Genomic DNA, 27,993 nt, shown 5'->3' with positions numbered 1-27,993 from the left:
ACTGCTTGTTATTTTTGGTTGCACTGTGAGCGAGGGAGTCCTTTGGATTGGTTTGTGTTGTGCGAGTTCGAGTTCGACGTCAAGCTCATTCACGGCAAACATCAGACATCATTTGTTGCAAACTTTATTCAAATGACTTGTGAGTAAATGATGGAAAGCTAGCGAAAGCAGATTGCTGACAGCCTTAGAGGTCCGTGTGACGTTCAGGATGAAGCTGAGTGACAAAAACCCTCCTTTGTCCCTGATCCTGCAGGTCCGATGGCTTCTGGCGAGGCAGTCCATGGTCATGGGAATACCGCCCATCCTACACACCGGCCCTTTAAGGCTACACAGGCTACACTTTGACAGTCAAATATTCAATACTTCCAGTCAACTTGTGTATATACAGTATAATGCCATAATGCTGTCATACTAAATGTTCAACAATATCATAGTAATCGTCAAATGAATTCAGGTTATAGAAAACAAATATAAACCAAAAAACCCATACCTGTACAAACAGTTTTTTCTTTTTAGCGACACGTATGGCCCGTTCTCACGTACGGCCAATCAGAAGACCAAATCCTATTGGTGGAGTTCAATTGCCGGCTTTAGAGCCAAAGCATTTTAGCTGTGTGAAATGTTGGCATCCGTTTCAAAGGGAGATCAACAACGCAGCTGCAATTCCCCGACTCGGCTGCAAGAGCGGCTGCTGGGCCTGACCAACGGCAAAACGGGATTCCTCCAAATAGATTGTGGCTGGAAAGTGGAAAGTGGAAAGCGGAAAGTGGAAAGTGGAAAGTGGAAAGTGGAAAGTGGAAAGTGGAAAGTGACCTGAAGCCACTGCTTTTCATCATGAAGCCGTAGGAAAGGAAAGGAGGAAACATCATTGAAACACCATGAACAATGTAACACATATTGTATGTAATATCACACATCTGACAGTAATTAGTAGCATTTTACAAAAATCATCATAAATGTATTCCATATACAGTAATCCCTCGTTTTTTGCAGTTAATCCATTCCAGACCTGACCATGAAAAGTGAATTTCCGCCACTGTACGATACTTTAAAATTGAATATTTTTAAACTTGCAGCATAGAAAACCTGTTTACAACCTTCTAAATATGTTTTTTTTTTACCTTATTAGAGCCCTCTAGGCATGAAATAGCACCCCTATAGTCACCTTTACACTAATATTAGCCAATAGACATCCGTCCATCCATCCGTTTTCTATACCGCTTATCCTCACGAGGGCCGCGGGGTGCTGGAGCCTATCCCAGCTGTCTTTGGGCGAGAGGCGGGGTCCACCCTGGACTGGTGGCCAGCCAATCACAGGGACAATTTGGAGTGGCCAACTAACCTAGCATGTTTTTGGAATGTGGGAGGAAACCGGAGTACCCGGAGAAAAGCCACGCATGCACGGGGAGAACATGCAAACTCCACACAGAGATTCGAACCCAGGTCCTCTTGTTGTCCTGACCGTGTAGCCAACATGCTAACCACTTTTATCATAACCAGGATCAACAAAGTGTCGGTATCGTCAACAACCTTGGATTGGTTCAAACATTTGCCCACCCCCAGTTTTTACTTGGTTGTTTCCATGTGGTAGGTGGGTAGGTAGGTAGGTAGGAAGGTAGGTAGGTAGGTAGGTAGGTAGGTAGGAAGGTAGGTAGGTAGGTAGGTAGGTAGGTAGGTAGGTAGGAAGGTAGGTAGGTAGGTAGGAAGGTAGGTAGGTAGGTAGGTAGGTAGGTAGGAAGGTAGGTAGGTAGGTAGGAAGGTAGGTAGGTAGGTAGGAAGGTAGGTAGGTAGGTAGGTAGGTAGGTAGGTAGGAAGGTAGGTAGGTAGGTAGGAAGGTAGGTAGGTAGGTAGGTAGGTAGGAAGGTAGGTAGGTAGGTAGGTAGGAAGGTAGGTAGGTAGGTAGGTAGGTAGGTAGGTAGGTAGGTAGGAAGGTAGGTAGGTAGGTAGGAAGGTAGGTAGGTAGGTAGGTAGGTAGGTAGGAAGGTAGGTAGGTAGGTAGGTAGGTAGGTAGGAAGGTAGGTAGGTAGGTAGGTAGGAAGGTAGGTAGGTAGGTAGGAAGGTAGGTAGGTAGGTAGGTAGGAAGGTAGGTAGGTAGGTAGGAAGGTAGGTAGGTAGGTAGGTAGGTAGGTAGGAAGGTAGGTAGGTAGGTAGGTAGGTAGGTAGGAAGGTAGGTAGGTAGGTGGGTAGGTAGGTAGGTAGGTAGGTAGGTAGGTAGGTGGGTAGGTAGGTAGGTAGGTAAGTAGGTGGGTAGGTAGGTAGGAAGGTAGGTAGGTAGGTAGGTGGGTAGGTAGGTAGGTAGGTAGGTAGGTAAGTAGGTAGGTCGGTGCCGTGGATGCTTGGGTTTGCCCCGCCCCTCCTCCTCTGGACCGCCTTTCAGACCACCAAACTGCTGAAGCGGCCTTTAGTGGTAGATTTGTAAAATCCCAGCCTGCTTGAAGGCCTGGAACGGCCTTCAAGCAGCTCACCTGCAAACGCCAACGTTGCTGTTTACTTGTTTATTATCTATAATAAATAATGATGTATTATTATATTTATTATCCGTCCTTGAACTGCAGAGTTTGCCAGCCTGCTGACATTTCGCCAATGAAGATTTACCGACATGAACTCCACCTGTGGACCACGAAGATGACGTCACTGAATATCGGGTACTGGTACGAAGAGTTATGGCACATTCTTAGTGTTTTGGGTCAAACTAGCGGTCAAACAGGAAGCACCGTGGGTCCATGCCAGCAGGACGACCGAGAGCTGACGAGATCTGGTCACTGGTCAACAAAGTTGAGTCGATAGGTGACCTGATGGCCGTTGTCCCAAGCGTATAAGAGCTTCTCCTTGGGGTTGTAATCAAGCTGCGTGATGAAAGAGTACTCAATGGTGAAGGCCAGGCGTGGGACGGCCTCCGTGTTGGTGTGCGTGTCGTAAGCATAGTGGACCTCGCCTTCCTTCTGGTTGTACGCGTTGACGGCATACAGGACACCGCAGATGATGAAGCAGTTGCCGTAAGAGTTCCTCTTCAGACCAGTCCTCCAGGTGCTTTCCTTTCTCAGGGACAGGTCTCCGGGGTCCAATTTACTGATGACGATCACTTCCTGCTGGTGATAGTCGTAGTCCACTGAGGGATAGATCACCCACAGTCCGCTTTCATCCACCGCAAAGTCCATGTCAGAGTGCCCCCTCCACTTCCACGGGGTGGTGTCCTCATACACCACATCATGTAACAGCGTCCAGGCTGCCACGTACCGCATCTTCAGATCGTACTTGATGATGTTCTTGGTGAAGGCTCGGTTGTAGTAGAAGGCTCCGTTGTAAACCACATGACCGGTGCCAATCCAGTTGTAAGGAAGTTTGAAAAGGTTGCTCCATCGGCCTGGGACAAGGAAACGGGAGAAAAAACACTTCAGGCGTGAACTCTGTCAAAATCAGGATGGACTTGGACGTTTTTGTCATCCGGAACGCCCGATTCTTTTAACGCTTTTGTACTTCTTTTAAAGCAGCTCAGTTCCAAATGGGAAAATTGGGAATAGATCATGGTCTTATATTTGTAAATAAATTGTTATTTCATGTAAAACAACCCATTTTTTGTGTTGTTTATGTTGTGGTATTTACTTGAGCTGTCACAAAAGGAAAAACATATTTGTGTAAAAAAAAAATCAGTTTTTCAGTGGGTATTTCCCAGATATTTCCCTGAAACTAAGCAATATTCTACTGCTGATTACTAAAGAACAGAAAGAGCGGAAAGTCACGTTTTTTCTTCTGAAAGACGGAAGTCAAGCCATTGAACACAACATTCTGTGTGCCTTGAAAATGGCTGTCTAACATGGCCCGTAATTAATGGTAATGGTAATGGTAATGGTAATGGTAATGGTAATGGTAATGGTAATGGTAATGGTAATGGTTTAATTTCATTTGAACATGCATCAGATTCCAATTGAGTGCATCCCATAATCAGTTCCCAGTTCCACATGTCCAAAAGGAGTAGGAAGAAGCAAAGCTTATTAAATCCTACCCCTCCATCTGGTACTTTTACAATCACTAACTGTTACATTTGTTCACTTCCTGCTTTCCTAATATATATATATATATATTTTGATCACGTAGTGAAGTACTGGGTGATATGAGCATCCAATGCCATAATGGGTACCATAGAGCGTGTCAATATAGTGATATATATAGCACATCATGACTGGTTCAAGACTCTTCATCCTTGGATTTAGCAAACATCAACTGCTTGAATGAAGGTGTCGTCTTTGGAATATGTCTGGGATTGATTGAGTGAAATGCAAACGTTTAATATCATTGTAGAGTTATGGATCATGGTGGCGTCTCATTCGTGTTTCAAACTATTCACTAACTTACAGGCCACTTTTCACACTTCTCTCTTCACACGCTTCAACAGTTCCATTTGGAAGTAAGGGAAATGTTTTGGAAAATGGAAAATTCTGGTCTTTCCTGAGAATTCCCACCAGCAGGGTAGGGCGGGGATGCAGTGTGGGTCACGTGCGAGGTGGAAGAATACAGTCAGCGCTTCACACCGAGGAGGGATAACATTGCTTATTGTGGGACCGATGAGAGGCAACCGCAGTAAATTCCCAAATTCTCAAATTGTGTCATTTGAGAATTGCCACATTCCATTTCATCTCCAGATTGGGCATCAGTCATGGTCTTCTGGCTGTAGTGCACAAAAAAAAGCGTGGAATTGAAAATGGATGCTAACCGTTGGCCACACTTTTGGCCTGAACCACTGGACCGTGGCGGCCATGGTAGGTTAAAGACCCTACTGGTTACTGTGGTGCAACGCTGTTGTTGTACTGGCGTGCACACTTTTATGTCGTGGGATCACGTGACACTGCCACAGTTTGTTTACCAATATATTATGGACGTCTGGTGACATTTTGGAATCTGGGGGCATCCGGAAGTTACACAATACAAAAAGTAGTGCAGTGGAAGACCCCCACCACCCACATCACCAAAGACAAGCCACACTCCTAATCCCTCCCCACTGAGCCCCGTTCAAAGGGGAGGCCAGACCACGTCAGAGAACAGCAGGCCTCACCGCCACTCGTAAAGACAGCTAGTCATCCGCACACAACCGTGAGCCCTCATCGCCGCAGGACGCTCGTCCATGGAAGTGAATTTGGAGAGCAGATTGTCCAAACAGATCGACGTCAACAAGCCAAATCCCGCAAGAGGAGGTCATCTTTAAGTCTTTTAAAGAGTATAATCCAATTCCCACAATTCCTCAGTTGTTGGAGATGGAAAAGGAGTTGATGTTCTTCCCCCCGGAATTCCTCAGATGCCGCCCCTTTCTATAGCGCCAGCCCAGAGAAGCTTACTTGGATTGTAGAAGTGCTACACTTCACACACGCTCGCGTTCTTGAGGCCCACAACTGGAAAAGGAAAGTTTTGCTGAACTCATTGAAGCAATTGAAGTAGAAATCGCATGTGAAAGCTGAAATACTGAAGATGAACCAAAATGTGGAATGAACGTTGAAATATGGAAATGTGTCTCTCTACTCTATTCACCAACCGAGGATGGAACCAGCAACCATCTATGATCTTAGCCGGGCCGCCGTGAAGATATGCAGAATGTTACATGCCCCATATTAAATGTCAAATTCATTTCCGTCAGTAGGGGGTGACGTTGAACTTGTTCGTTCATTTTAATGGTGAAAATGATGGAAAATATGATAAACTATATTCATAGAAATGTCTTGCTCGATAGCCTACTTGTCCTAAATGAGCTGAACAATTTGATTTGAAATGCTGGAATGTCAAACTAGAGAATGATTGTTGTAATTCTTAAATATGTTGAAACACGAGACCCGAGAATAGCACCAGCAACCATCCAATGATGGTCATGGAAAATGGAAAATGATGTTGGCAAGTGAAAATGCAGACTGAAAGCTGAAAAGGTGAAAGAAGTCGAGGGAAGTTTGGGAAAGTTGGAAATAATTTGGGACTCAAGCACTCCGAGCCATGTAGAGCAAGCGGAAGGTTACGTCATGGAAAATGTCAAACGATCGTTGACCAATAGGGGCAGCAAATAAATTGCCCACTCATTTCCAATTGGTTGACTGTCACACCAAAGTGAAATGACAGTAAATGTGGACTCCTGATCGGAAGCCACCGTGTCCTCAATGAGCTGAACATTTTAACCTTGGATTTTTTTGGAATCGTTTGGAATTATGGAAAAGTGGGACTTTTTGGAAGGTGGGAAATTGTTAGCCCAATGTTCTGAATGAGCAGTTATGGCCGAACTGGGTGGGAAATGTAGGATTCGGAAAAACTTTTTCCCAATTTGGAATTTGAATGTAAGGAAATGTGGTGTTTTGACAAAACCTTGATTTTTTTGCAATGTGAATCCTTTGAATTTGGAATGGTTAGAACGCTTGGAAAAGGTGGAAAATCATCCGCGGTTCAAAGGGAACTTGAGCAAACCAAACACACCTTGCTTGAAGTTGTCCAGGTTGCGGAACTCCACCAGATTGTTTCCATAGTAATAATTTGTGACGTAGATCTTGGAGTCTTTGGCCAGGGGATCCTTCATCCAGGCTCCCTCGTTGCGTCCGTAACTGTGCTGCTTCTCCGGCTGCTCGATTGACGCCAGAGTTCCTTCGCAGCTAAGAATTTTACCTGTCAGACATAAAATTAAGGAGATAATGAACTTTGCTTTGGTTTGTGTACATTTTCCAGTTAGCGTACCATATTGTCAGTGTGTTGTTGTGTTATTAATACGTTCTTAACGACGTTAGTCCAACATTTGTAGTAACGAACAGATTGAAGTCACTAATCAGCTGTGTTACTATTCTTCTCACCTTCCTTAGCAAAAACATTGACTGGATTTGCTTTCCTCTTGCTTCTCTGGAAGTGATGTCATGCACGTGGCAAGGCTCGTTTTCACAACAGGACATCTCATGCGTAGCAACACGCATTTTATAACCATTATTTTGAACAGGAGCGGCCAATCCATTAATCTTTGGTAATTTGGGACTGGTCGATCGCGATGTTAGCAAAAATAAACTCCTGAACAAGGGGTGCCTTCCCCTGCGGAGAGACCAACAGCATGTTGACACGCCCGTACGCCTCGCCGCTCAACAGGCACACACCCTGGGCTCACACCGCCACGCCCTCGCCAGCAAGAGCTGCACCTCTAAAAAAAAATTGCGGTGACACGGGTCATTAAGGCGGACTGTTGTAAAACATCAAACTACTCCAAGCGCCATCCCTCGCCCTAAACAGTACGCCATCAAGCTGTGTAGCGTTGGGGTTTGCACACAGAGCTGAACCCTGACAAAGAACCACAAAAGCAGGATGTGCTCAAAGTCAAAAAGTCAACCAAAAAAACCAAAATGGTCAAAATAGAAGAAAAAAGCTGAACTGTTGCCACCAACATGCAGGCCATCGCTATGCCACATGTATGGAACATGCATGTGGCATGTATGGAAGACAGGGCTTCCCAAGGGTCAATATCATCGTCAAGTAGGGGGTACGTGAAAGCAAATGAAAAACAATTAGCGCCTAATACTTACAATTACGCATGCACCTGAACGCCTCACAAGGTGAGGAGCCCGCACAGGAAGGAGTCAGAGTGGTTGTTGTTCCTTGCTTTGTGTGCATCGTATCAACAAATAAATACGTTTGAATGATTACTCGTGTTTCATCTTGAAGATTTCATTTATTTTGGACTTCCAATTCATCCCCGTAATTACCAATTACAAATGAAGGAACCAATCAATTATCAAGGAAATGAACATAATAAAGTTGATGTTTTTAAGTGTGCAGGAGTTGGGGTCAAATGTCTGAAGGGGACCGTGACCACTGATCTCAGACCACCAAAACCATCAGACCATCAAAAAAGGTTATTATCATTTCCCAATTGTAGTTTCACATGCATAAAACTATTCTAAATACAAATACAATAAAATGATGAATAAAAGGGATGAATTCATGAATTCACGTTTCAGGTCACTTTTACCTTCACTGGGCACACGATGGAGACACCTTGGTATTTTACGATGAGTTACTTCTTGAATTTAATAACGTTTCTCACCTTCTTCATCAAAATGCTGACACTTGCAACTTTCTTCCTGTACTTTGGATTCTTTTGCAGCCGTGATCACAAGAAAATCAAATACTCCAGTTGAGAATCACTGCTGAATTCAAGAAATACCTCATAGCAAAACCCCAAGGTGGTGTTCTTATCCTTGCCCGGTCACATTGTATCTTTGGCAACAAATATATGAATTTATGGATATGCTTTTTGAAATGAATTGGCAGAGGGTCCATCATGGACCTGCGTATTGCCATTCATACAACAATAAGTGTGGTCATGTGGTCACGTGGTCACGTGGTCACGTGGTCACGTGGTCATGTGGTCATGTGGTCTGTGTGCATTCAACACGTCACCTGCTCTGTGAAGAGTTGGCCGACTGTTGTTATTGCTGTTGTCCAGCAGCAGCACAATGGTGGGGGCCGGCCTCTCTGCGGCCGCTGTGCTTTGGCTGCTCGTCCGTGCCGCGGTCGCTGATGGTGCTGTGGCGGCGTTGGTGGAGACGGTAGGCGCTACGGTGGTGTGGAATGCAGCGGGAGTGGTAGGTTCGGCAATCGTAGCTTCCGCCGTTTCGAGAACCATTTCGGCTCCTCCGTCCTCAGACTGGGTTTGGGTGACGTGAGGACGTGCGTATGTTTTGGCTGGGTTGTCTGGCAAGGATCAAAAACATCGGTGAGTCAGCCTCGGTGATATAAAAAGACGAGGCCAAGTCAAAACATATTTTTAAAACAGACGAGATGGTCAAGTAAGGTCAGACAAATGTCTGCGTAGTAAGAAGCCACCGTTGACTTGAGAACAACCTCCACCTCTCTCCTGCTGATTGTGGTGGGATCGCTGAGCCGGTATGCACACTCTATAATGCTACACGGGCAAGCGCTTTTGTTCCATGACTTACACAAAATAAACACAGTTAGGACACGGATAAATTGCTATTTACTGCTTGCTCTTGTGACTCTGTGATGTCACAAAGAGCGTTATAAAAAAAACAAGGAAACCGAGTGCTCAGAGCCCCCCCCAAACTTTTTTCAGGGCTCACTTCCAAATGTACAAACCCCATTTGGCATCGTTTATCGTTTAGAATAGACAACATTTATCAGTCGAAAAAGCATAATAGGTCCCCTGTAACGCTAACCAACAGGAAGTCATCAGTCAAAATTCCTCTCTCGCTCCCTCACAAATAACACAAGGTTTTCGTTTGTCAATAACGTCGCACACTACCTACGATTAAGACGTTTCCAGCAGCATGTTGGGGTTCTCTGCATGGTTTGTAGAGCATAAAGAAGAAGAGAATAAAACAGAATAAAACAATACGTATGCTCATAAAGCAGATGCTACATGCTTACGTTAAATAGTGGTCGCTGTCATTCTTATTCCACTGAAATGTGTGCGAATCATCTGCGCCTATCTTCGCCTGGGGGAAGAATAGACCAGGCTGGCGAGCGCACCAGCCAGCGCACCTTTGGCGCACAATTGTCACTGTGCCAAGCTGAAAATGTGGGCACCCCCCCTGGGCCGCTGCCAGCGCCATCTCTGCGCAGTCCAATTGACCAAATTACCAAATTGGCTGCGCACAATGGTGCGCCGGACCAAACTATTGTCTTTGTAGTCGACGTGCATTACTATCGCAACTGTAGGTGATTCAATTGTTTGAACTATGGCCGACTAAAACTGTAGTCAAAATGAATACTGCCAGCACCCTTGGAAAAAAAATCCTGTTACTCAAACTGAAATTGTTGGTGTCATAAATTGGAGGGATTGCAGTGTCACGCCCTGTGTGGGTTCCCACGTGGCAGGTTGTTTGAGTTACCTTCTGGGCTTTGGTTTACGTTTTTGACACTTACTTTGTATTGGACTTCCTGTTTTGCCTCGTCTGCCTTCGTTGCCATAGTCACCCTCACCTGTCCCTCATTTGTGTTGGTATTTAGTTCAGGTGTGTGCTCCTCCGTGTGGGATCATTATCATTTGTCCGTCACCTCATGAGTTGCTTTAGCCCGCTGCTGCTAATATTGCAAGCAATAAATATCTTGACCTGCATTTGGTCCTGCTGTCTGCGTCCTGGGGTCGAACCGTGAAGCAATCAAGCCCGAACGAGACATTGAGTATTTTCATGGTTGAATCAAACAACTTGAAGTCAAGTTAAGTGTACACATTTGTTCCAGGTTGGACTTGGCTTTAAAAAAGACAGTGAGGGAGGAACCGGACTGGGAACATGGGACATCTGTCCCAGCTGGATTTTGACCGATGATGATCCCATTCGTGGGCGGCTATAATTTGTGGCAATGATATTTTTATATAGATAGGTAGATATATATAAATATAGCACCACAAATTGCAGCCTCCACAGCCACTAACATAAATAAACACCTCTGTCAAAGCCCTTCAATAAAAACCCAACTTCCAAAGTGCGGCCCGGGGTCTATTTATGGCCTGCAGCTCATTTTTTACAGACCCCTTGCATATTCATTTATTCATTCATTTTCTACTGCTTTTTCCTCACGAGGGTTGCGGGGGTGCTGGAGCCTATCCCAGCTGCCTTTGCATATCCTAAAATGAAAATGAAATCATGATTGGTGAGACATATTCGTAGATATTACACACGTGCTTTGTCCGATGGAAGACAAAGCTCAGATGTGGATGTGCTCAGATTGTTTAGCATTGGATTCATTTTAGCATCTCTAATGAAAAAAATGTATCAAGAGTCGCCTCCCTGCCTCTTCCAAATGTTCTCTGTCCCGCGGTCAAAAAGGTTTGGACACCCCTGATATAGAAAGTATGTAAAACTACTTCCAACTATGCCTGCGAGCCCCAGCTGTTGTGGTGGCCGCGTGGTCAAACAGATTACTTTGGTCGCGCTTGGCAGCTTGAGAGTAACAGTCAGAAATAGCTTCTACGCTAACGTGCTTCCAACCTCCAAGTTTCTTTTTGCTCTTTGCTGGAGATTATGGACATGCAGGCAAACGCTTGGCTCATTTGACAGACATGGCTGAGCACTTTGAGCTTCATCTCCGTGGCAGAATACCCGCCCTGACAGCATCATGGCCAGCATCATGGCCAGCATCATGGCCAGCATCATGGCCAGCATCATGGCTAGCATCATGGCCAGCATCATGGCCAGCATCATGGCCAGCATCCTGGACAGCATCATGGCCAGCATCATGGCCAGCATCCTGGACAGCATCATGGCTAGCATCATGGCTAGCATCATGGCCAGCATCATGGCTAGCATCATGGCCAGCATCATGGCCAGCATCCTGGACAGCATCATGGCTAGCATCATGGCTAGCATCATGGCCAGCATCATGGCCAGCATCATGGCCAGCATCATGGCCAGCATCATGGCCAGCATCATGGCCAGCATCATGGCCAGCATCATGGCCAGCATCCTGGACAGCATCATGGCTAGCATCATGGCTAGTATCATGGCCAGCATCATGGCCAGCATCATGGCCAGCATCATGGCCAGCATCATGGCCAGCATCATGGCCAGCATCATGGCCAGCATCATGGCCAGCATCATGGCTAGCATCATGGCTAGCATCATGGCTAGCATCATGGCTAGCATCATGGCTAGCATCATGGCCAGCATCATGGCTAGCATCATGGCTAGCATCATGGCTAGCATCATGGCTAGCATCATGGCCAGCATCATGGCCAGCATCATGGCCAGCATCATGGCTAGAATCATGGCTAGCATCATGGCTAGCATCATGGCTAGCATCATGGCTAGCATCATGTGCGTGTGCCCTGTGCAAACACAGCATACCTATTCACTGAACTAGACTTAAAGGGGGGGTGGAAGGAGTCAGGAAATGTTTTCTCTGCATAGTGGAGGGTCCCTCTCGCATTGTTGTGAAGAGGGAAGCTGAAGCATGTCCCGGCCGTGGCAGTGCTCCATTGACACGACATTCCATTGTCTCCATTTATTTTGTCAATAAAAGGTTGGGGTTCGTGAATATGAAGAGCAGAACCAGAACCATCCAAAGCTGCCCTTTCTCCATTTCTCCACCACTTAGTTGATAACAAACTGATGGGTAGGTCTTGGTTTTGGTTGTTGGTTGTTTGTCTACATGTGCCCTGTGATTGGCAGGCCACCAGTCCAGGGTGTACCCGCCTCTCGCCCAAAGACAGCTGGGATAGGCTCCAGCACCCCCACGACCCTCGTGAGGATACGCGGTAGAAAATGAATGCATGAATAATCAGATAACTCAGGATTGTGCAGTGCTGTGCTAACCCTAACCCTAACCCTAACCCTAACCCTAACCCTAACCCTAACCCTAACCCTAACCCAAATTCAAGCAAATTCTAACAATTTTGCCCAATCACAATTTCTTCTATTAGTCTTTTGTGTTGTGAAATGATGAAATGATTCATGACATACTGTTGTTGACTTCATTTGCCCACTAGTGGCCCGTGGTGTGAAATGTCTGTAAAACTGGTTCATCTGAGCTTTCAGCTGCCATTGTACGGTTGCGTAGCCGTAGTATAACATATGAATATTGATACAAGCGATGCGTAGCAACCAAGACGCAGCCCAGCTGGAACAAGAGTGGCAGGAAAAACAAAGCAAAATTCCAAGCATAATGTTTATTTTAGCTCAGAAAGGCTCGCTTTCAATCAAATGAGCCTTCAGGATAAACACTCACCTCCTCTGACCTCATCCTTGTCCGTCTTGGCAGCCTTGTAGTACGTGATGCCCCTTACCACCCCGGGCTGGTGGCCAACCACCTTGCTCTTGGCGGTCGGATTGGGCTTCACTGCTTTTTCAGGTTTAATGATCTCCTTCTTGGGCTTGATGACTTTTTCTTTGGCTTTGGGAGGGGCCTTGGCCACGGGGGGCTTTTTGTTGGGTGGTTTTAAGGCCCCCTTGGTCCTCTCATCGGTAGTGACCTAAACATGAACATTTAGGTCATGTCAGCAATCGCGGGTAACCACGGCAACTTTTCATTTACGTCTCAGCCAAGAGGCATGAAGCAGTCTTAAGTTCCATAGTTCCATCCTTATTGTTATGAATGGTACGCCATCATGAATGGTACGCCATCATGAATGGTACGCCATCATGAATGGTACGACATCATGAATGGTACGCCATCATGAATGGTACGCCATCATGAATGGTACGACATCATTAATGGTACGCCATCGAATGGTACGCCATCATGAATGGTACGCCATCATGAATGGTACGCCATCATGAATGGTACGCCATCATGAATGGTACGCCATCATGAATGGTACGCCATCGAATGGTACGCCATCATGAATGGTACGCCATCATGAATGGTACGCCATCATGAATGGTACGCCATCATGAATGGTACGCCATCATGAATGGTACGCCATCATGAATGGTACGCCATCATGAATGGTACGCCATCGAATGGTACACCATCATGAATGGTACGCCATCATGAATGGTACGCCATCATGAATGGTACGCCATCATGAATGGTACGCCATCATGAATGGTACGCCATCATGAATGGTACGCCATCATGAATGGTACGCCATCATGAATGGTACGCCATCGAATGGTACGCCATCATGAATGGTACGCCATCATGAATGGTACGCCATCATGAATGGTACGCCATCATGAATGGTACGCCATCATGAATGGTACGCCATCATGAATGGTACGCCATCGAATGGTACGCCATCATGAATGGTACGCCATCATGAATGGTACGCCATCATGAATGGTACGCCATCATGAATGATACGCCATCATGAATGGTACGCCATCATGAATGGTACGCCATCATGAATGGTACGCCATCGAATGGTACGCCATCATGAATGGTACGCCATCATGAATGGTACGCCATCATGAATGGTACGCCATCATGAATGATACGCCATCATGAATGGTACGCCATCATGAATGGTACGCCATCATGAATGGTACGCCATCATGAATGGTACGCCATCATGAATGATACGCCATCATGAATGGTACGCCATCATGAATGGTACGCCATCATGAATGGTACGCCATCATGAATGGTACGCCATCATGAATGGTACGCCATCATGAATGGTACGCCATCATCACTGTTTGCTCATTTATAGATACAGTAGAACCTCGGTTAGCTCAGGGATCCCTTCCACAATGTTGGACTCTAACCGAAACCTCCTCTAACCAAATCCATCCATCCATACATCCGTTTTCTATGCTGCTTATCCTCACCAGGGTCACAGGGATATGCTGGAGCCTATCCCAGCTGACCAAAACCACTGCTGAGCAAACATTAAGGCTAATTTCATTGTTGCCAGCCAGAAACATCTTTATGATCCCCAAGACCCTGGAAAAGGTGCCTGGTGAATCTGAGACCAACATTACCTCTGGTGATGTTTTGTTGACGTGAGGGAACAAAATGAAGACAAATCTGATGGAGTTCTATTTGTGTTTCGAACCTGCACTTTTGTCTCAGAGGAATCTTTTTGAAGGAGCTGCAGACTGAGACCGGAGATCTCTTTCTTGATGCTCATCATAATGTTGGAGTAGTTCTCGTATCGCTTAAACTGGTTGGTCAGCGTGGCCATGCTGTTTCTGACAAATTCATTGTCTCGCGTCAGGTTTGTCTTGATCGTCTGCGAAGGTAAACACATTGTTATTCTCTTCTCAATTGGCTCATAAACCTGTCGGAGATATTTTTCCTACCTCCTCCAGGGTGTTCATCTGAGAGACCACCTTGTTGATGTACGAGTGGACTTTCATCAGATCCATGCTGTAAAGTGTTCCCTCGAGGAGGTCCACCATAGATTGGAGCTGATGGTTGGTGCCATAAAAGGAGCGCAACCATTAATCATTTTCTTCAAAGCAGAACATTTACACGAGTAGAACATTTAATGGGTCATAATCATAATCATAATGGAAAACATAATCATTTCAATGGCCAGACGATGGGCAACATAAAACAGTGTCATCGTTCATATAAATTATGTTATGCTGAGATATGAGCAGACATGTAAAGCAAGATTAATGCACTTGCACTGTTTTGAGTTATTGCACTCATAAAATGTTTTTTGTCCATTATAATATTTGATTGGACTAATATTATCTATAATTATGCACTAACGTACTGTATGTATTTCTGTTATGATTATCTGCTCAAGAAGCTCAACAAGTCCTCCATGTGCTTTACACCTGATTCAAATAGCTTTTTCCTGTGAGGGTCACAAACTGAAAAATGAAAGAATGCAAGGGCCACTTTGATATTTTGTAAAGCATATGCTAAGTGGTCATATATAGAAAATAGAAAGAAAATAACAGTTTCTAACACGGTGAGCCAGACTTCCTTATATGGGCGTGTCGGGATGCAAGCTGCTAGATGTTAAGTGTGACCAATCACAGTGGAGTGGGCGTGGCCTGGAGGAGGGCTGTTGGTGGAATTCATTTCCAAAAATGTTCTTTCATTTGTTTTCAAAATATCACAACTTTTAAAAAGTCTGTCTTTAATATTTCAACTTCATGCTTCCTCATAATACGTATGTTATTTTCATCAAATTCTTTACAGGTTTTCATTTCTTCCACTCATTTTTGTGAAATGCAGATTTTTGCTGCTGCTGTTTTTGTTTCTATATATTTATAGGATATGCTGCGGCCAATCAAAATCCAGTCACCACGAGAGGTTAAGTGCACTGCAGTCCTTGAGCATGACATTGTCTGGGATTAGAACTATTGACATCCGGTAGAGATTTACTAAGCTGCTCTGTAGTTCTTGGTGGAGTCGGGTCAAACATCTGGAGTTGTACTTCGGCTTGTTAGGAGTGAACGTGTGCCCCAAGTATGTTGCATGTCACCGATACGCTCCATGAGCAAGATGATTGGGGGACTTCCTCCTTTTGGCCTTTGGAAGTAACAGATGACTGAGTTTGCACGATAAAAAATAAAATAACAAAATAAAAAATGGGTATCTTTCCTGGCAACTACAAAGCCCGTTCACGGAAAACACCAAAATCCCAAATGTCTTTTTGGAATCTTTTCCTGCGTGTTGCCAGGTGTGATACATTTTATCTTCCAAGCTCCACTTTGTTGATGATTTGCGTGACAACTTTCATCTCCTCACCTTCAATAACTCGGGGGCCTGTTTCTTCAGCTTCTCCATCTTCCATTCGTTCTCACAGGGGTTGAGGGAGGACGGCGGCGCGGTGCAGGAGCATTTGCAGTCAGAACCAGAGCTGACGGTTTCTACCGTGTAGAAGTCCTCCACGCGCACGCTGCCACTGCGCAGCCGCAAACACGCATCCCTGCTGAGCGGGCGCATGATGCACTTGCAGCGGCAGTCCGAGCCCTCAGACACCATTCGAACCGGCTCCGTCTCTCCGAAGATCTGAAATGTCACAAGCAACAATTCCAAATGTACTCTGCTGTGTGCCAGGATTTGCTTCAAACATGCACGAGACTGCATATTTGCAGCAGACAGCAGACTTTAAGCAGCCACTGACTGGTGGGAGTGGTGGCCGACAACAGCTCCTGTGGAAATGTTTACTGCATACAACATGTATTCTCTGCTTGTTAATAAGTTAACAAGTGCACCATGAGTCTGTCCTTTTTCCTCGTTTCTGACCTACAAATGTAGTTAGAATGTTGTACTTCCGTGTTAAAGGATGCCAAAGTTCCAGATAATCAGGTTTGCACATTTGGAAGTGAGCCCTGAAAGAAATTCAGCTCGGTTTCAAAAGGCGTGGTAAAACTGTTCTTTTGTGATGTCACAGAGGGGCGGACTTATATGATTCATAGTTAGGGACCACTTTGGGCGTGTGACCAACCACAGCCAGATTCTACAAAATCTAAAAAAAAAATGTCTTAAAATATGAAAAATGAGCATAATAGGTCCACTTTAACCCCAAACAGTATTCTACACTGGTCAATACGCGTCAGTAATGTTACATTGATGAGACAATAGTCGCCACAGGAAGTACGCTGTCAATTCTAACGTGTGAGCCTATGTTATGTTTTCCTTATGTCTAAGCGGTTTTGTTTTCCATTATTATGTCTACTATATTGTAGTATGTATGTAATAGGAATGTAAAGGTGACTATAGGGGTGTTATTTCATGTCTAGAGGGCTCTAATGTTAAAAAGAAACAGGTTTGTATGCTATAAATATGAAAGTATTCCATTCATAATCTTACTTTGCTGAAATTCATTTATCACGGTCAGGTCTGAGAACAATTAACTGTGACAAACAAATTATTACTGTATTGGTAAATTGTTTTCCATATTATAATAATGATTAACAAAGTAAATGCAAAATCTTGAAAAATTGTAAGTAAAAAGTATACACTCATGTTCATACCTATGTTTTTTTTTGCTGGAAAATAGAATTGGCTTTACATTTGTAAAAAAAACATATAAGTCGTGTTTATGATTATAGATAGAAAAACGTGAAGGCAAAATGTTTGTGATTAAAGCCGATGGTCATGGTATGTATCTTCTGAATATGTCAGCTTTGAGCATGCGGTGTATGCTGGTCCTTCTTCCAGCGGTGTCTCATCGCAACCATCTATCTCATGACTAATAATCCATACTTTATTGAAAGATAACAAAGTCATTCCCGGGGGGAAAAAAGCATGCCTTTCCCTTTTTGGGGAAAATTCAATCAACTGAGCCTCAAAGCTTCAAATCAGATGTCGGACGGGTTTGGCTTGAGTGGTCGTGTCGTGTGTGAGCTGCAGTGACGTGCGTGCAGGGTTGATTCCAATCCTTTTCAACTTTTCCTTCAGTCCAAATGATGATTTGTCATGGTCTGCATTGGCCAGTTCCTGTTTGCTCTCTGGTCGCTTCCTCCCCTCTACTCTGTTTACTTCCTGTTGGGGTGTTGCTTGATCGCTTCCACGCTAGACTTTCTTTCCTATTTTTGGATATTCAGTCTTTCTTTGCTTTCGCATGCTTTGTTGGTGGATGGTTGACTGTTGTTTGGACTGCCTTGTTGTTCCTGATGCCTCACCAGCCGTGACCCCCCCAGCACGCCACTGGTGTCAGCTCGGCTTTGGCAGGCCAGAATGATGGCCTTCTGAACAACAGGAAGCATGGTACGGCCGCCTCGCCAAAACGCCACACGTCTGTCTTGCTTTTTGTCATCGTGAGCAAAGAACGGATGCCGCTGACCGCACGGCAGGAGGGCAAAACATGATCCTTAAGATGGGGATTGTTTGACTTGGAGAGTAGAGGCGCAACATACAACACACAACACACATACAACACACAACACACATACAACACACAACATACGTACAACACAACTTGGATGACTTGTTCAAATACACGGGATTGCTTGTAGCAAGTATTTTTACTTGTGTTTATTTTCTTCAAAGCAAAGAAACAACCGTTTTGTCAAAATTGACACTTAAGTAGTGTCCAGGTTTTCACTCAGTCTTGTTACCCTAAACATTACCCCCCCTCTAACAAATTTGGAATATTCTTACAAGTCACATGGTCCACAGGAAGTTCCATCATTCCCGATACATTTGATTACATATTTGAGATATACAGTCCTGTTGCCGACATTTTCTTTACAGGGGACCTATTATGCTCATTTCCACTGCTGGTGTTGAGTTGTGGACTCCGATAGAGCAGCTCCACACAATAACTCGCATAGAAACCTTTTTAGATTTTGCAGAATCTGCACCGATTCCAGCTGTATTTCCTTTGCTTTGTGCTTCGTGCCCCTCGGTGACATCACAAAGGTGCAGTTTTACCACACATTGTGAAAGCGAGCGTTCTGAGGCATCTCAAATTTCTTCCAGTGCTGACTTCCAAATGCATTGCAAACGTTGTGTTTTACACAACACTGTGACAATGTGTGGCATTGTCTTCTCATTCATTCATGTGGCTGGTTGAACGTTTCAGCTTCTTTCCCTGTTTCAGCAACGCTTAACGATGATGACTGCTGTGGTGTTGTTACTTCCATACAGCGGGATGGGATGCGAGTATCTATGGTGTTGATATCTACATCCACATCCTTTTTTTGGAAGAAATTGGCAATTTGTTGCTTTGTTGAAACAACATCCTGGTTCTCCTCTTTTTGGACTGGCCTCTTTTTTAGAGTGCTGTGATCCATCTTATTAATTCTATGTTTCATTTGTTCTTTTCCTTTGCTTCTTTCTCTCCCTCCAGAGCGGTGCACAGGACAGCGTTAACTTGGAACCTAATGGAGCCGTGATATCGTCCTGTATAACCTTAATATCAGCGCATAACGTTTCTTCCATAGCAATAAAGCAACACGCCCCGCTTAGCTGTTTGAAAACCATGAAGCGTGTTGGCAATTTGTTCCCTTCCTGTACACACGGGAGTCCAGAGACAGTCAGAAGAAAGACTGTTTCTCTCCAGCCGTACTGTATTTGCAGAGCGGCAGCAGGCTTAGTGGAGGTCAGGGGGAGAAGTGGACTTGGGGGCTCATTAGTGAAAGAATGCAGGCTGAATGATGGGGGAAGGTGCTTTGCCTTTCCTCCATTCCTGTACAAATACCGGGGCTCGGGGTATATCTGACGCAGGACTGAAGCGGGACTCCGTGTGGACAACCAGACCCAACCTGACCCGTGTCAAGTGAAACCACAGCAGGTTGACAGACGCTACGACCACATGAAAACAGAGTGGATTAGCAGATTACGCTTCTTTTGCAGAGGCGACGCCCACAGCCCCGCTGAGCAGTATTGTTTTACCCTAGACAAACACGGACTGCCCCACAGCACCTGTTCAACTTGTTTTCATGTGGACTAAATCCAGCTAGGCTTACTAAGTACTTCACGTTTTGTCTCCATGACAAACACTCACTTAACTTCAACTTTACCGGAACGGCTTGATCCTCTCTCTCCCAACCTTCCAGCCGAGCCCAAACCAAAGCACCCCGCTTTGGTTTACTTTGAGATTCATGAGATGGCAGAAGCCGAAGAAATATTTTGTATTGGATGCTGTGGCTGTTTGTGGTTGCCAACTCATGAGTTGGCATCAACCGTCAGGTTGAGTTCCCATTATGCGGGACTCTTTGATCTGACATCAGATGCGATGGGATAATTCATACAAAAATGGACGTGCTGGTTCAGACGGTTGCATTAAATAGTGCTGTGATTGTTTATTGCATTGAAATGTGCCTAACACCTGCGTGTGTGGTTTTGGTGTACTGCGTCCTTGTCAGAAAATTTACCTGGGTCAAGACCAAGTCGGAGGTGACGAGCTTTCAGCGCACCTGCAGCGCACTGTTTTATCATGCGACCCTCGTGAGGATAAGCAGTAGAAAATGAATGAATGAATAATGATTTGGGTTTTTTTTACGTTTTGTTTTTCAGCTGACCTTTTGGAAAAAGTAAAACCTTGGTACCAGTGTATATATTAAGATAATATAAATATGAGTAGTGCCCTGTGATTGGCTGGCCACCAGTCCAGGGTGTACCCCGCCTCTCGCCCAAAGACAGCTGGGATAGGCTCTAGCACCCCCGTGACCCTCGTGAGGAAAAAGCGGTAGAAAATGAATGAATGAATGAAAATATGAGTAGTTTTGGAGCAACACGTCCAAAAAAGCGAGTTAGTTCCAGCTCCAACAACAATGTGGATGTGACTTCAGTCCCCGTTGTTACACAGGAAGCTAAATAGCAAGTCAGCAGCTCACGCTCATTCTTAGCCCGCTAGCATTTTATTACTGGCTCTACCTGGGATATGGTTCTATGCTGGATTTCACTTCACTTTCACTTCCTTTGTTGCTGAGACCCACATGGCTCTTTTGATACCAACACATTACTCAATTCATTGCGACACCAAGCTTCAGCTTTTTACTCCAAGATCATCTAAGCAGACTTTGTATTGGCGGAGAAAGAAGTTGGTTATGAGCTTCTCCAGCCCACGGTTTAAAAGGTTAACTGGATGTCTCCTGCCAGGCTGACCTAGCAGCATGAAGACGCTAGTAATGAAGAGTATGGTGTATTTAACACACCCTTTGAGTCTTTGACTTTGACCTCTAAAGTGCTGTCAAGTACGAGGTGAAAAGGAACAAGGCTCAGACATGAACTGCACAATGGGAGGAAAACAGAGCGCCACAGAGCGCCATGACATCACCTGCTGCACATTTTACCTTTAACATTTCTGACAGCCATGATGGGAACTTCCAATAAACGACGACATGCGTTATGTAATGCACGGTGCGTTCACGAGTCAGGAATGGAATTGTGCCGGGCTTTGTACGTACAACCGTGGTGGTGTAAACAAGCACATCTCGCCTTTGGTGCTTTGCCAACACGTAATTAGGAGGACAATTGAATGGCAAAAAGGCGCGTCGGTGCTGCTGTTGGACTGGGACAAAGCTCAAACGCTCTGCTGTGTGAAGCACAAGAGCTTCCTTAAAAGTCATCACTTTTTGATGATTGCTTCAGGATTGCCAGGAATACAACTTTAACACTTCTCACAGAAAGAGTCCAGCCAAGGTTTGTCCCTCGCTTGACATCTAAGGATGGCTTGTTGAATGTATCAACCTGGAAAGGAGGGTCTTCTGGAGGAGCCATTGTTGTCCCACCAATGCGAAGACAAAGAACTCAGTCATTGACACTGGGATGCTAATTAACCCAACGCAAAGTATATGGAGCCCTTGTTGCATTTCAAAGTACACATCTACATTCCTCTTCTTATTTGCTCCTAACTTTGTATTTATTGCAGATTAAGGCTAAGGCTTGCTTGGCCGCCATATTTGCTCATGCCGTGAATTTGTTCTAAAAATGTAGCACCAACGTGTGACAATGTACACGCAGATCATTCATACCGGCATACCGCTGGAGATTCTTCCAATGATGAGAAAGTGACTTATACAGGTATACATCATCAACGTAAACAACCAAATTGCTGACTGGGGATATCGTGAGGAGAAGGAACGTTCGTGTGAGAAAGTACCCCCCGACCTAAACGGAAGACAGTGATTTTAATCTTCTTAAAAGATCCTGGGGCTATGGAACGGAAAGGTCAGGCAGTCGACCCCGAGTGTTAACGACATAAAGAGCTGGATGACTTTTTACTATTAAACTCAGATAAGACGCAAATCTTAGTCTTTGGTTCCATAGACAAGATTGCATACATAATTTACATGATATTTTTCTAAAATGCTGTGTGTAATCTAAACAAGCAACACAGATGGGTGCATAACTGTTCACCTGCCATTTATGATTGGCAGGTGATAATGGTGACAATCCACGCTTGAGCCAAAGCAATCTGCAATCTCCAGCTTGGATAACGATGCTAAAATACACAACCATGAATGTCTACACTGCTGGCCACATCGTTTAGTACCCTAATGGGGTCCAATTAGCCATTTGCATCCCGGTGTCATGTGACTGCTTGGTGTTCCAAGGTGTTAGGTGTGAATGGGGAACAGGTGTGTTGGTGTTAGCGCTCTAAGTCACGGGGAATTCAACATGGCACCGAACTCTCACAGCGTGCGGGAAGAAACAATGAAGAATGAAGGAAGAAAGGAACGGTCCTACATAAAGAATGAAGGAAGAAAGGAACGGTCCTACGTAAAGAATGAAGGAAGAAAGGAACGGTCCTACGTAAAGAATGAAGGAAGAAAGGAACGGTCCTACGTAAAGAATGAAGGAAGAAAGGAACGGTCCTACGTAAAGAATGAAGGAAGAAAGGAACGGTCCTACGTAAAGAATGAAGGAAGAAAGGAACGGTCCTACGTAAAGAATGAAGGAAGAAAGGAACGGTCCTACGTAAAGAATGAAGGAAGAAAGGAACGGTCCTACGTAAAGAATGAAGGAAGAAAGGAAGGGTCCTACGTAAAGAATGAAGGAAGAAAGGAACGGTCCTACGTAAAGAATGAAGGAAGAAAGGAACGGTCCTACGTAAAGAATGAAGGAAGAAAGGAACGGTCCTACGTAAAGAATGAAGGAAGAAAGGAACGGTCCTACGTAAAGAATGAAGGAAGAAAGGAACGGTCCTACGTAAAGAATGAAGGAAGAAAGGAAGGGTCCTACGTAAAGAATGAAGGAAGAAAGGAACGGTCCTACGTAAAGAATGAAGGAAGAAAGGAACGGTCCTACGTAAAGAATGAAGGAAGAAAGGAACGGTCCTACGTAAAGAATGAAGGAAGAAAGGAACGGTCCTACATAAAGAATGAAGGAAGAAAGGAACGGTCCTACGTAAAGAATGAAGGAAGAAAGGAACGGTCCTACGTAAAGAATGAAGGAAGAAAGGAACGGTCCTACGTAAAGAATGAAGGAAGAAAGGAACGGTCCTACGTAAAGAATGAAGGAAGAAAGGAACGGTCCTACGTAAAGAATGAAGGAAGAAAGGAACGGTCCTACGTAAAGAATGAAGGAAGAAAGGAACGGTCCTACGTAAAGAATGAAGGAAGAAAGGAACGGTCCTACGTAAAGAATGAAGGAAGAAAGGAACGGTCCTACGTAAAGAATGAAGGAAGAAAGGAACGGTCCTACGTAAAGAATGAAGGAAGAAAGGAACGGTCCTACGTAAAGAATGAAGGAAGAAAGGAACGGTCCTACGTAAAGAATGAAGGAAGAAAGGAACGGTCCTACGTAAAGAATGAAGGAAGAAAGGAACGGTCCTACGTAAAGAATGAAGGAAGAAAGGAACGGTCCTACGTAAAGAATGAAGGAAGAAAGGAACGGTCCTACGTAAAGAATGAAGGAAGAAAGGAACGGTCCTACATAAAGAATGAAGGAAGAAAGGAACGGTCCTACATGAAACGATTTGAGGCTATAACAAGATTGGGAAGAGCGTCCAGCGCTTTCGAAGGACAGCTTCTAACCAGAACAGGAAGGTCGAGGTATGAACGCCCAAATTGGTCGGTCGCCTCAGAAGGAAGCCTGCAAAGAGTTAGCTGACGATAAACTAAGATAAACATATTGATTGACAAGTGTGTCATGTTTACAAGAATGCCGACATGTCTTGTAGCAGAGCATGATGCCTTCCTGTGGTAAAAGGAGGCGCACGGCAGCCAAGCTGTACACTGACTTCTTTACATTGTAGTGTCTTTTCTCTTGAAAAAAAAAAATGTACTCTTATTTATTCATGTGGGAATGTAGCTACTCGCATTTCACAGTCTAATAATATAACAAAGCATCTACAACATCTCAATATCTTTCTCGTCCAGGCCGTGACCGAAACACACACTCAAGACAGTTGAGGACAGAAAACCCCCATACAGCTATTATATAGCTATGATATAGCTATGATATAGCTATGATATAGCTATGATATATATATATATACACAGCTATTTGGATGATCTAATGTTGACATATAGTTTGTCACGCACATAGATGTCTCCATTTACAAAGCAGAGCCAAAAGGCCCGCTTCCAAGGTCCACACAGATGATGCCTGGGAGAGATTTCAGGGGATTGAACTATTATTATCCATACAGCGTGGCCACAAAGTGTCAAACAACGAACAAAAATGTATTCCAAAAGCAATTGATGAGATATGCTCATCAGATTGGCGGTTATCAATGCTTTTTAATCACCCTAAGAAATGGCTGCTCAAATCGGACATATAGAAGTGTGTTTTTTTTCTTTCCAAAACCATGACAAAGTGAAGCCGTGAAATTTGAAGCATTCAAAGTGTGGAGGGATGACCGTATGGGAAACACTAATTTCCCATTGCTGACAAAGCGTCACGCCTTGGTTAACACCCCTTGACAAACAACAGAAATACAAAATGTCCTTTCATGCGCATGTTGGCTCTGATGCCAGGCAGAGAAGAACTTCTCAGTTGTCGTGTTTAATGAGGCCAAGTGTTTGCCGCGGTGCCAAAACACCGGACCAGCAGACTGAGCAACTGTCTCTCTTTTATGCCCCCCCCCGGCCTGGCACCGATTGTCCTTGGTTTGTTTATGGCCAACCACGAAGCAGGTGCCCGCACTGGTTCCCACGGTGCTCGGTGGTGCTCCTTGGGCTTTGTTTCATGTGACCGGCACGAGTACCAGAACCAGCGTGGCTCGAGTCACAACACCGGCGTGTATCTTGGAAGCAATACTGTACCAGTTGGAATCCCTCGATGGCAAATTGGATTTACCCTGCGGTATACGTTGTGCTGCACACCACACATACCTCTTTTCCAGTACAGCGGACTTAAGTCCTGCTGATGGGTTAGTTGGGAGGTAGAGTCCGGCCAATTAAAGCAGATCACACACGCAGGCATGCAAGGAGACGTGTCAGTTGAGGGGGCGCACAAAAACCATGGTTTCGGTGCCTTGCTCAAAATACCTTCATAGTCACTTGCAATTTACTTTCGACTGTCCGCTTTCAGCAGTTGGAGTCCGTATATTGTGAGATCCTGCCACCCCATCTAATATCTACGTATATACGTATATCTATATATTATAGCAATATGCAAATCTAAACTTGTCTTAAACGCTCAGACTTGATCTTTTATTCTTTGTGCACACGGGTGGAGTCACGCTTGAACAATAAACCTCATTTTGCTTCCTCACTCCATCACTGTTTTTCAAAATCGATGAATTCATAAATCATGTTGTCTTGAGGTCGAAAACAGTCTATCGTTAGTCAAAAATGTGCATATTTAGGCAAATCTTACATATTTTTGTCTAAATTAAGCATTTCAAGCGGCTTATTGAAGTAAAAACCGAGGCATTCAGAAGATGCATTGTGACGATATGTCGTATTCTATACTACTCACGAGGTGTCAGTAGTGCTACTGTAATGGAGGACACACAAGCACCAGACTTGATCGCCGGAACAACAGGCTTTTATTGCAGGTTTGAATGATCTCACAAGCAACAGTACTGTTGCACTCTGCCCCCCCCCCACTCAGCTCACCAAGCACCAAAACACATTTAAAGCAACACACGCAAACACGAGTTTTATTTATGTTTTAAATGTTTTATTTTCTCTTATTATGTCTACCATATTGGGTAATAGGAGTGTAAAGGTGACTGTTATTTATATATAATGGTAAAACGTGTATTTAGAAGGTTTTCTGTACTTTAACTATGAAAATATTCCATTTATAGAAAAGGATTACTACTTCTTACTACATTTTCTGTATGACTCCTGTACCTTTTGGAGATGAATCCCACTACTTGTGTGTTTTTAAAGGTGGAAAGTGACATTTAAAAAAAACATCAACATGTGTAGCACCAGCGCTACGTGGTAAAAAACCCAAAACAAACATGCAGCCCTTTGAAACAGAAACATTTGCTGGACTGTCCAAGAGGGATTTATCCCCCTGGTAGGTCACAATTAAAAAATGCCAAGAACGCCCACGGCCTTGCATGAAACACTTGATGAGGTTTTCCACCTGGTTCCTGTTTGAGAACACCACCATCCACCTTTTACAGACTGTAGGCTGGAATCTAACACGTGCTTTATGTTTTTATCACTCAGCAACCATTGGCGGCTAACATTTACACCATTGGGAATTTCAAACGTGGCCTGTGGTGTGAAAGCAAAGGAGCAGGTGCTGTTTGTTGTTTCTGTCCTCCGGCTGTTCCTTATTTTTCACAACACCCCCCCCACCAGCATCATAGTCCAACATGGCGCTCCCACAGTTTTAATGTGCGGTGGAACCTTGGTTAGCGTCATTAACTTGTTTGAACCCATTCTAACTCTCTGTATGCTAACCAGATCCTTTTTTCACGTCAATCTCATCAAATTGTTCCAGTTTTACAATTACAGTTTGCATAAAAATGTAGATGCATATGATGAATGATAAATCAACATTTAGGGTTACTTTTACCTCCATAGAGGACGTGTTTGTTGCCAAAGACGCGGCGTGACAGCAAGCTCAGCACAGGCACCACCTTCTTGTTTTGCCGTGAGTTATTTCTTCACCTCAAGTCTCTGCTTTTCTTTTGATCACGGCTACAAAATAAACCCACATGGGGCCAAGGAAAGTGCCGGCATTTTGACAAAGAAGGTGAGAAACACTAAATAATTCATAGAACACCAATGTGCCGTCCGCATTGATCTCGCTGCCACACCGCTGCCACACGATCTTTGGCAACACATCACCGGGTCTTCGTTGAAGGTCAGCGTGACCTTAAATATTCATTTATTCTGTTCATTCCTCATTTATGAAATGGAAAACACACTACACTAACTGGGCATACACTAACCAAGGTTTGACTGGAATGGAATTGACATTGTTTCTAATTGGACTATGGTGGTTCTCCATGCTTTGCTTTCATTCATCTACACCACATGGACATGAACCATGGGAGAACTTTGTGCAGGCTTTGGGTGGAGTGGGAGACAATGGGGTTACCGGAGTCCAACAGCTGTGTCAGACATCAGCAGCGCCATCCTTCACCCACACAAGTGCCATCAAGTCTGCACGCAGTTTAAGGGTTGTACCTTCTCATGTACCTTCTCTTCAATGAATGATACTTGTGGTAATAATGGCTTTAAAAAGGCTTGGGGGGGGGGGGGGGGGGGGGGGGGGGTTCTTACCTTGCTCTGTGACGCCGCATCTTCACACAGAACCAGCAGGCACGCAAACAAGTTGGTGTATCTCCACATACTTCCTTCCGGGCACCGCAGTCAAAGCTCAAGCTAAATCCACAGAGATGTTTGAGATGTTCATCCGGCCCATAAGGCGAAGTCTTACTACTTCATGTCTCTCTCAGACGGGGGGGTCACACAGGCAGTGGATGGAGGATGGTGTGTGAAGCCGACGCTCCTCAGCACCACGCTGGTGGGGGGCCACGCCTGTTGGAGGACATCACCATCCGTTGTCCTTCTGCTGGGAGGGGCACATACCACAATGGCGGCCCTGTCTGCTCGGCGAATGCTAGATGAGCACTTCGGGTCGGCGTCCACAACAATAATAACACAAAACAACACAAAACAAGACAATGGGGTCGCCGCTGTCCTGGAACATCTGAACTGGAGCAGATCACTGGAGCAGATCACTGGAGCAGATCACTGGCGCCATCATGTGGTCATTTGTCATATCGCTGGTTCAGATGAGGTCCCGGAA

At 44.7% G+C, this 27,993-nt stretch overlaps 1 protein-coding gene across 2 annotated transcripts; it reads right to left on the bottom strand.

Moving 5' to 3' along the window:
- Positions 1-27,875, bottom strand: olfml2a (olfactomedin-like 2A). 2 transcript variants are annotated; one of them, XM_078789236.1, is made up of 9 exons: positions 27,465-27,875; positions 16,117-16,380; positions 14,709-14,816; positions 14,462-14,638; positions 12,691-12,934; positions 8,404-8,697; positions 6,445-6,630; positions 2,462-3,364; positions 1-2,428 (listed from the first exon to the last, which is right to left on the bottom strand). In XM_078789236.1, exons 1-8 carry the CDS (start codon positions 27,531-27,533, stop codon positions 2,760-2,762), a joined length of 1,947 nt encoding a protein of 648 aa, XP_078645362.1. In that variant the 5' UTR covers positions 27,534-27,875; the 3' UTR covers positions 1-2,428; positions 2,462-2,759. The 2 variants fall into 2 exon arrangements, with proteins under 2 accessions (XP_078645362.1, XP_078645363.1); XM_078789237.1 differs by lacking the exon at positions 16,117-16,380.
- Between the last annotated feature and the right edge of the window lie 118 nt (positions 27,876-27,993).

The sequence above is a fragment of the Doryrhamphus excisus genome, linkage group LG3 (assembly GCF_037039965.1).
Source record: "Doryrhamphus excisus strain RoL-2023G ecotype Guam linkage group LG3, RoL_Dexc_Guam_v1.1, whole genome shotgun sequence".
Lineage (NCBI taxonomy): Eukaryota > Metazoa > Chordata > Actinopteri > Syngnathiformes > Syngnathidae > Doryrhamphus > Doryrhamphus excisus.
This window is presented reverse-complemented; position numbering and strand designations above follow the sequence as displayed.

Coding starts and splice junctions, on each gene's coding strand:
- olfml2a (XM_078789236.1), bottom strand. CDS start 27,533: ATGTGGAGATACACCAACTTGTTTGCGTGCCTGCTGGTTCTGTGTGAA. Junction 8,698..12,690: donor CAAGGATGAGGTCAGAGGAG/GTGAGTGTTTAT, acceptor GATCCTTGCCAG/ACAACCCAGCCAAAACATAC. Junction 3,365..6,444: donor CCTGGACAACTTCAAGCAAG/GTGTGTTTGGTT, acceptor TCCTTGTCCCAG/GCCGATGGAGCAACCTTTTC.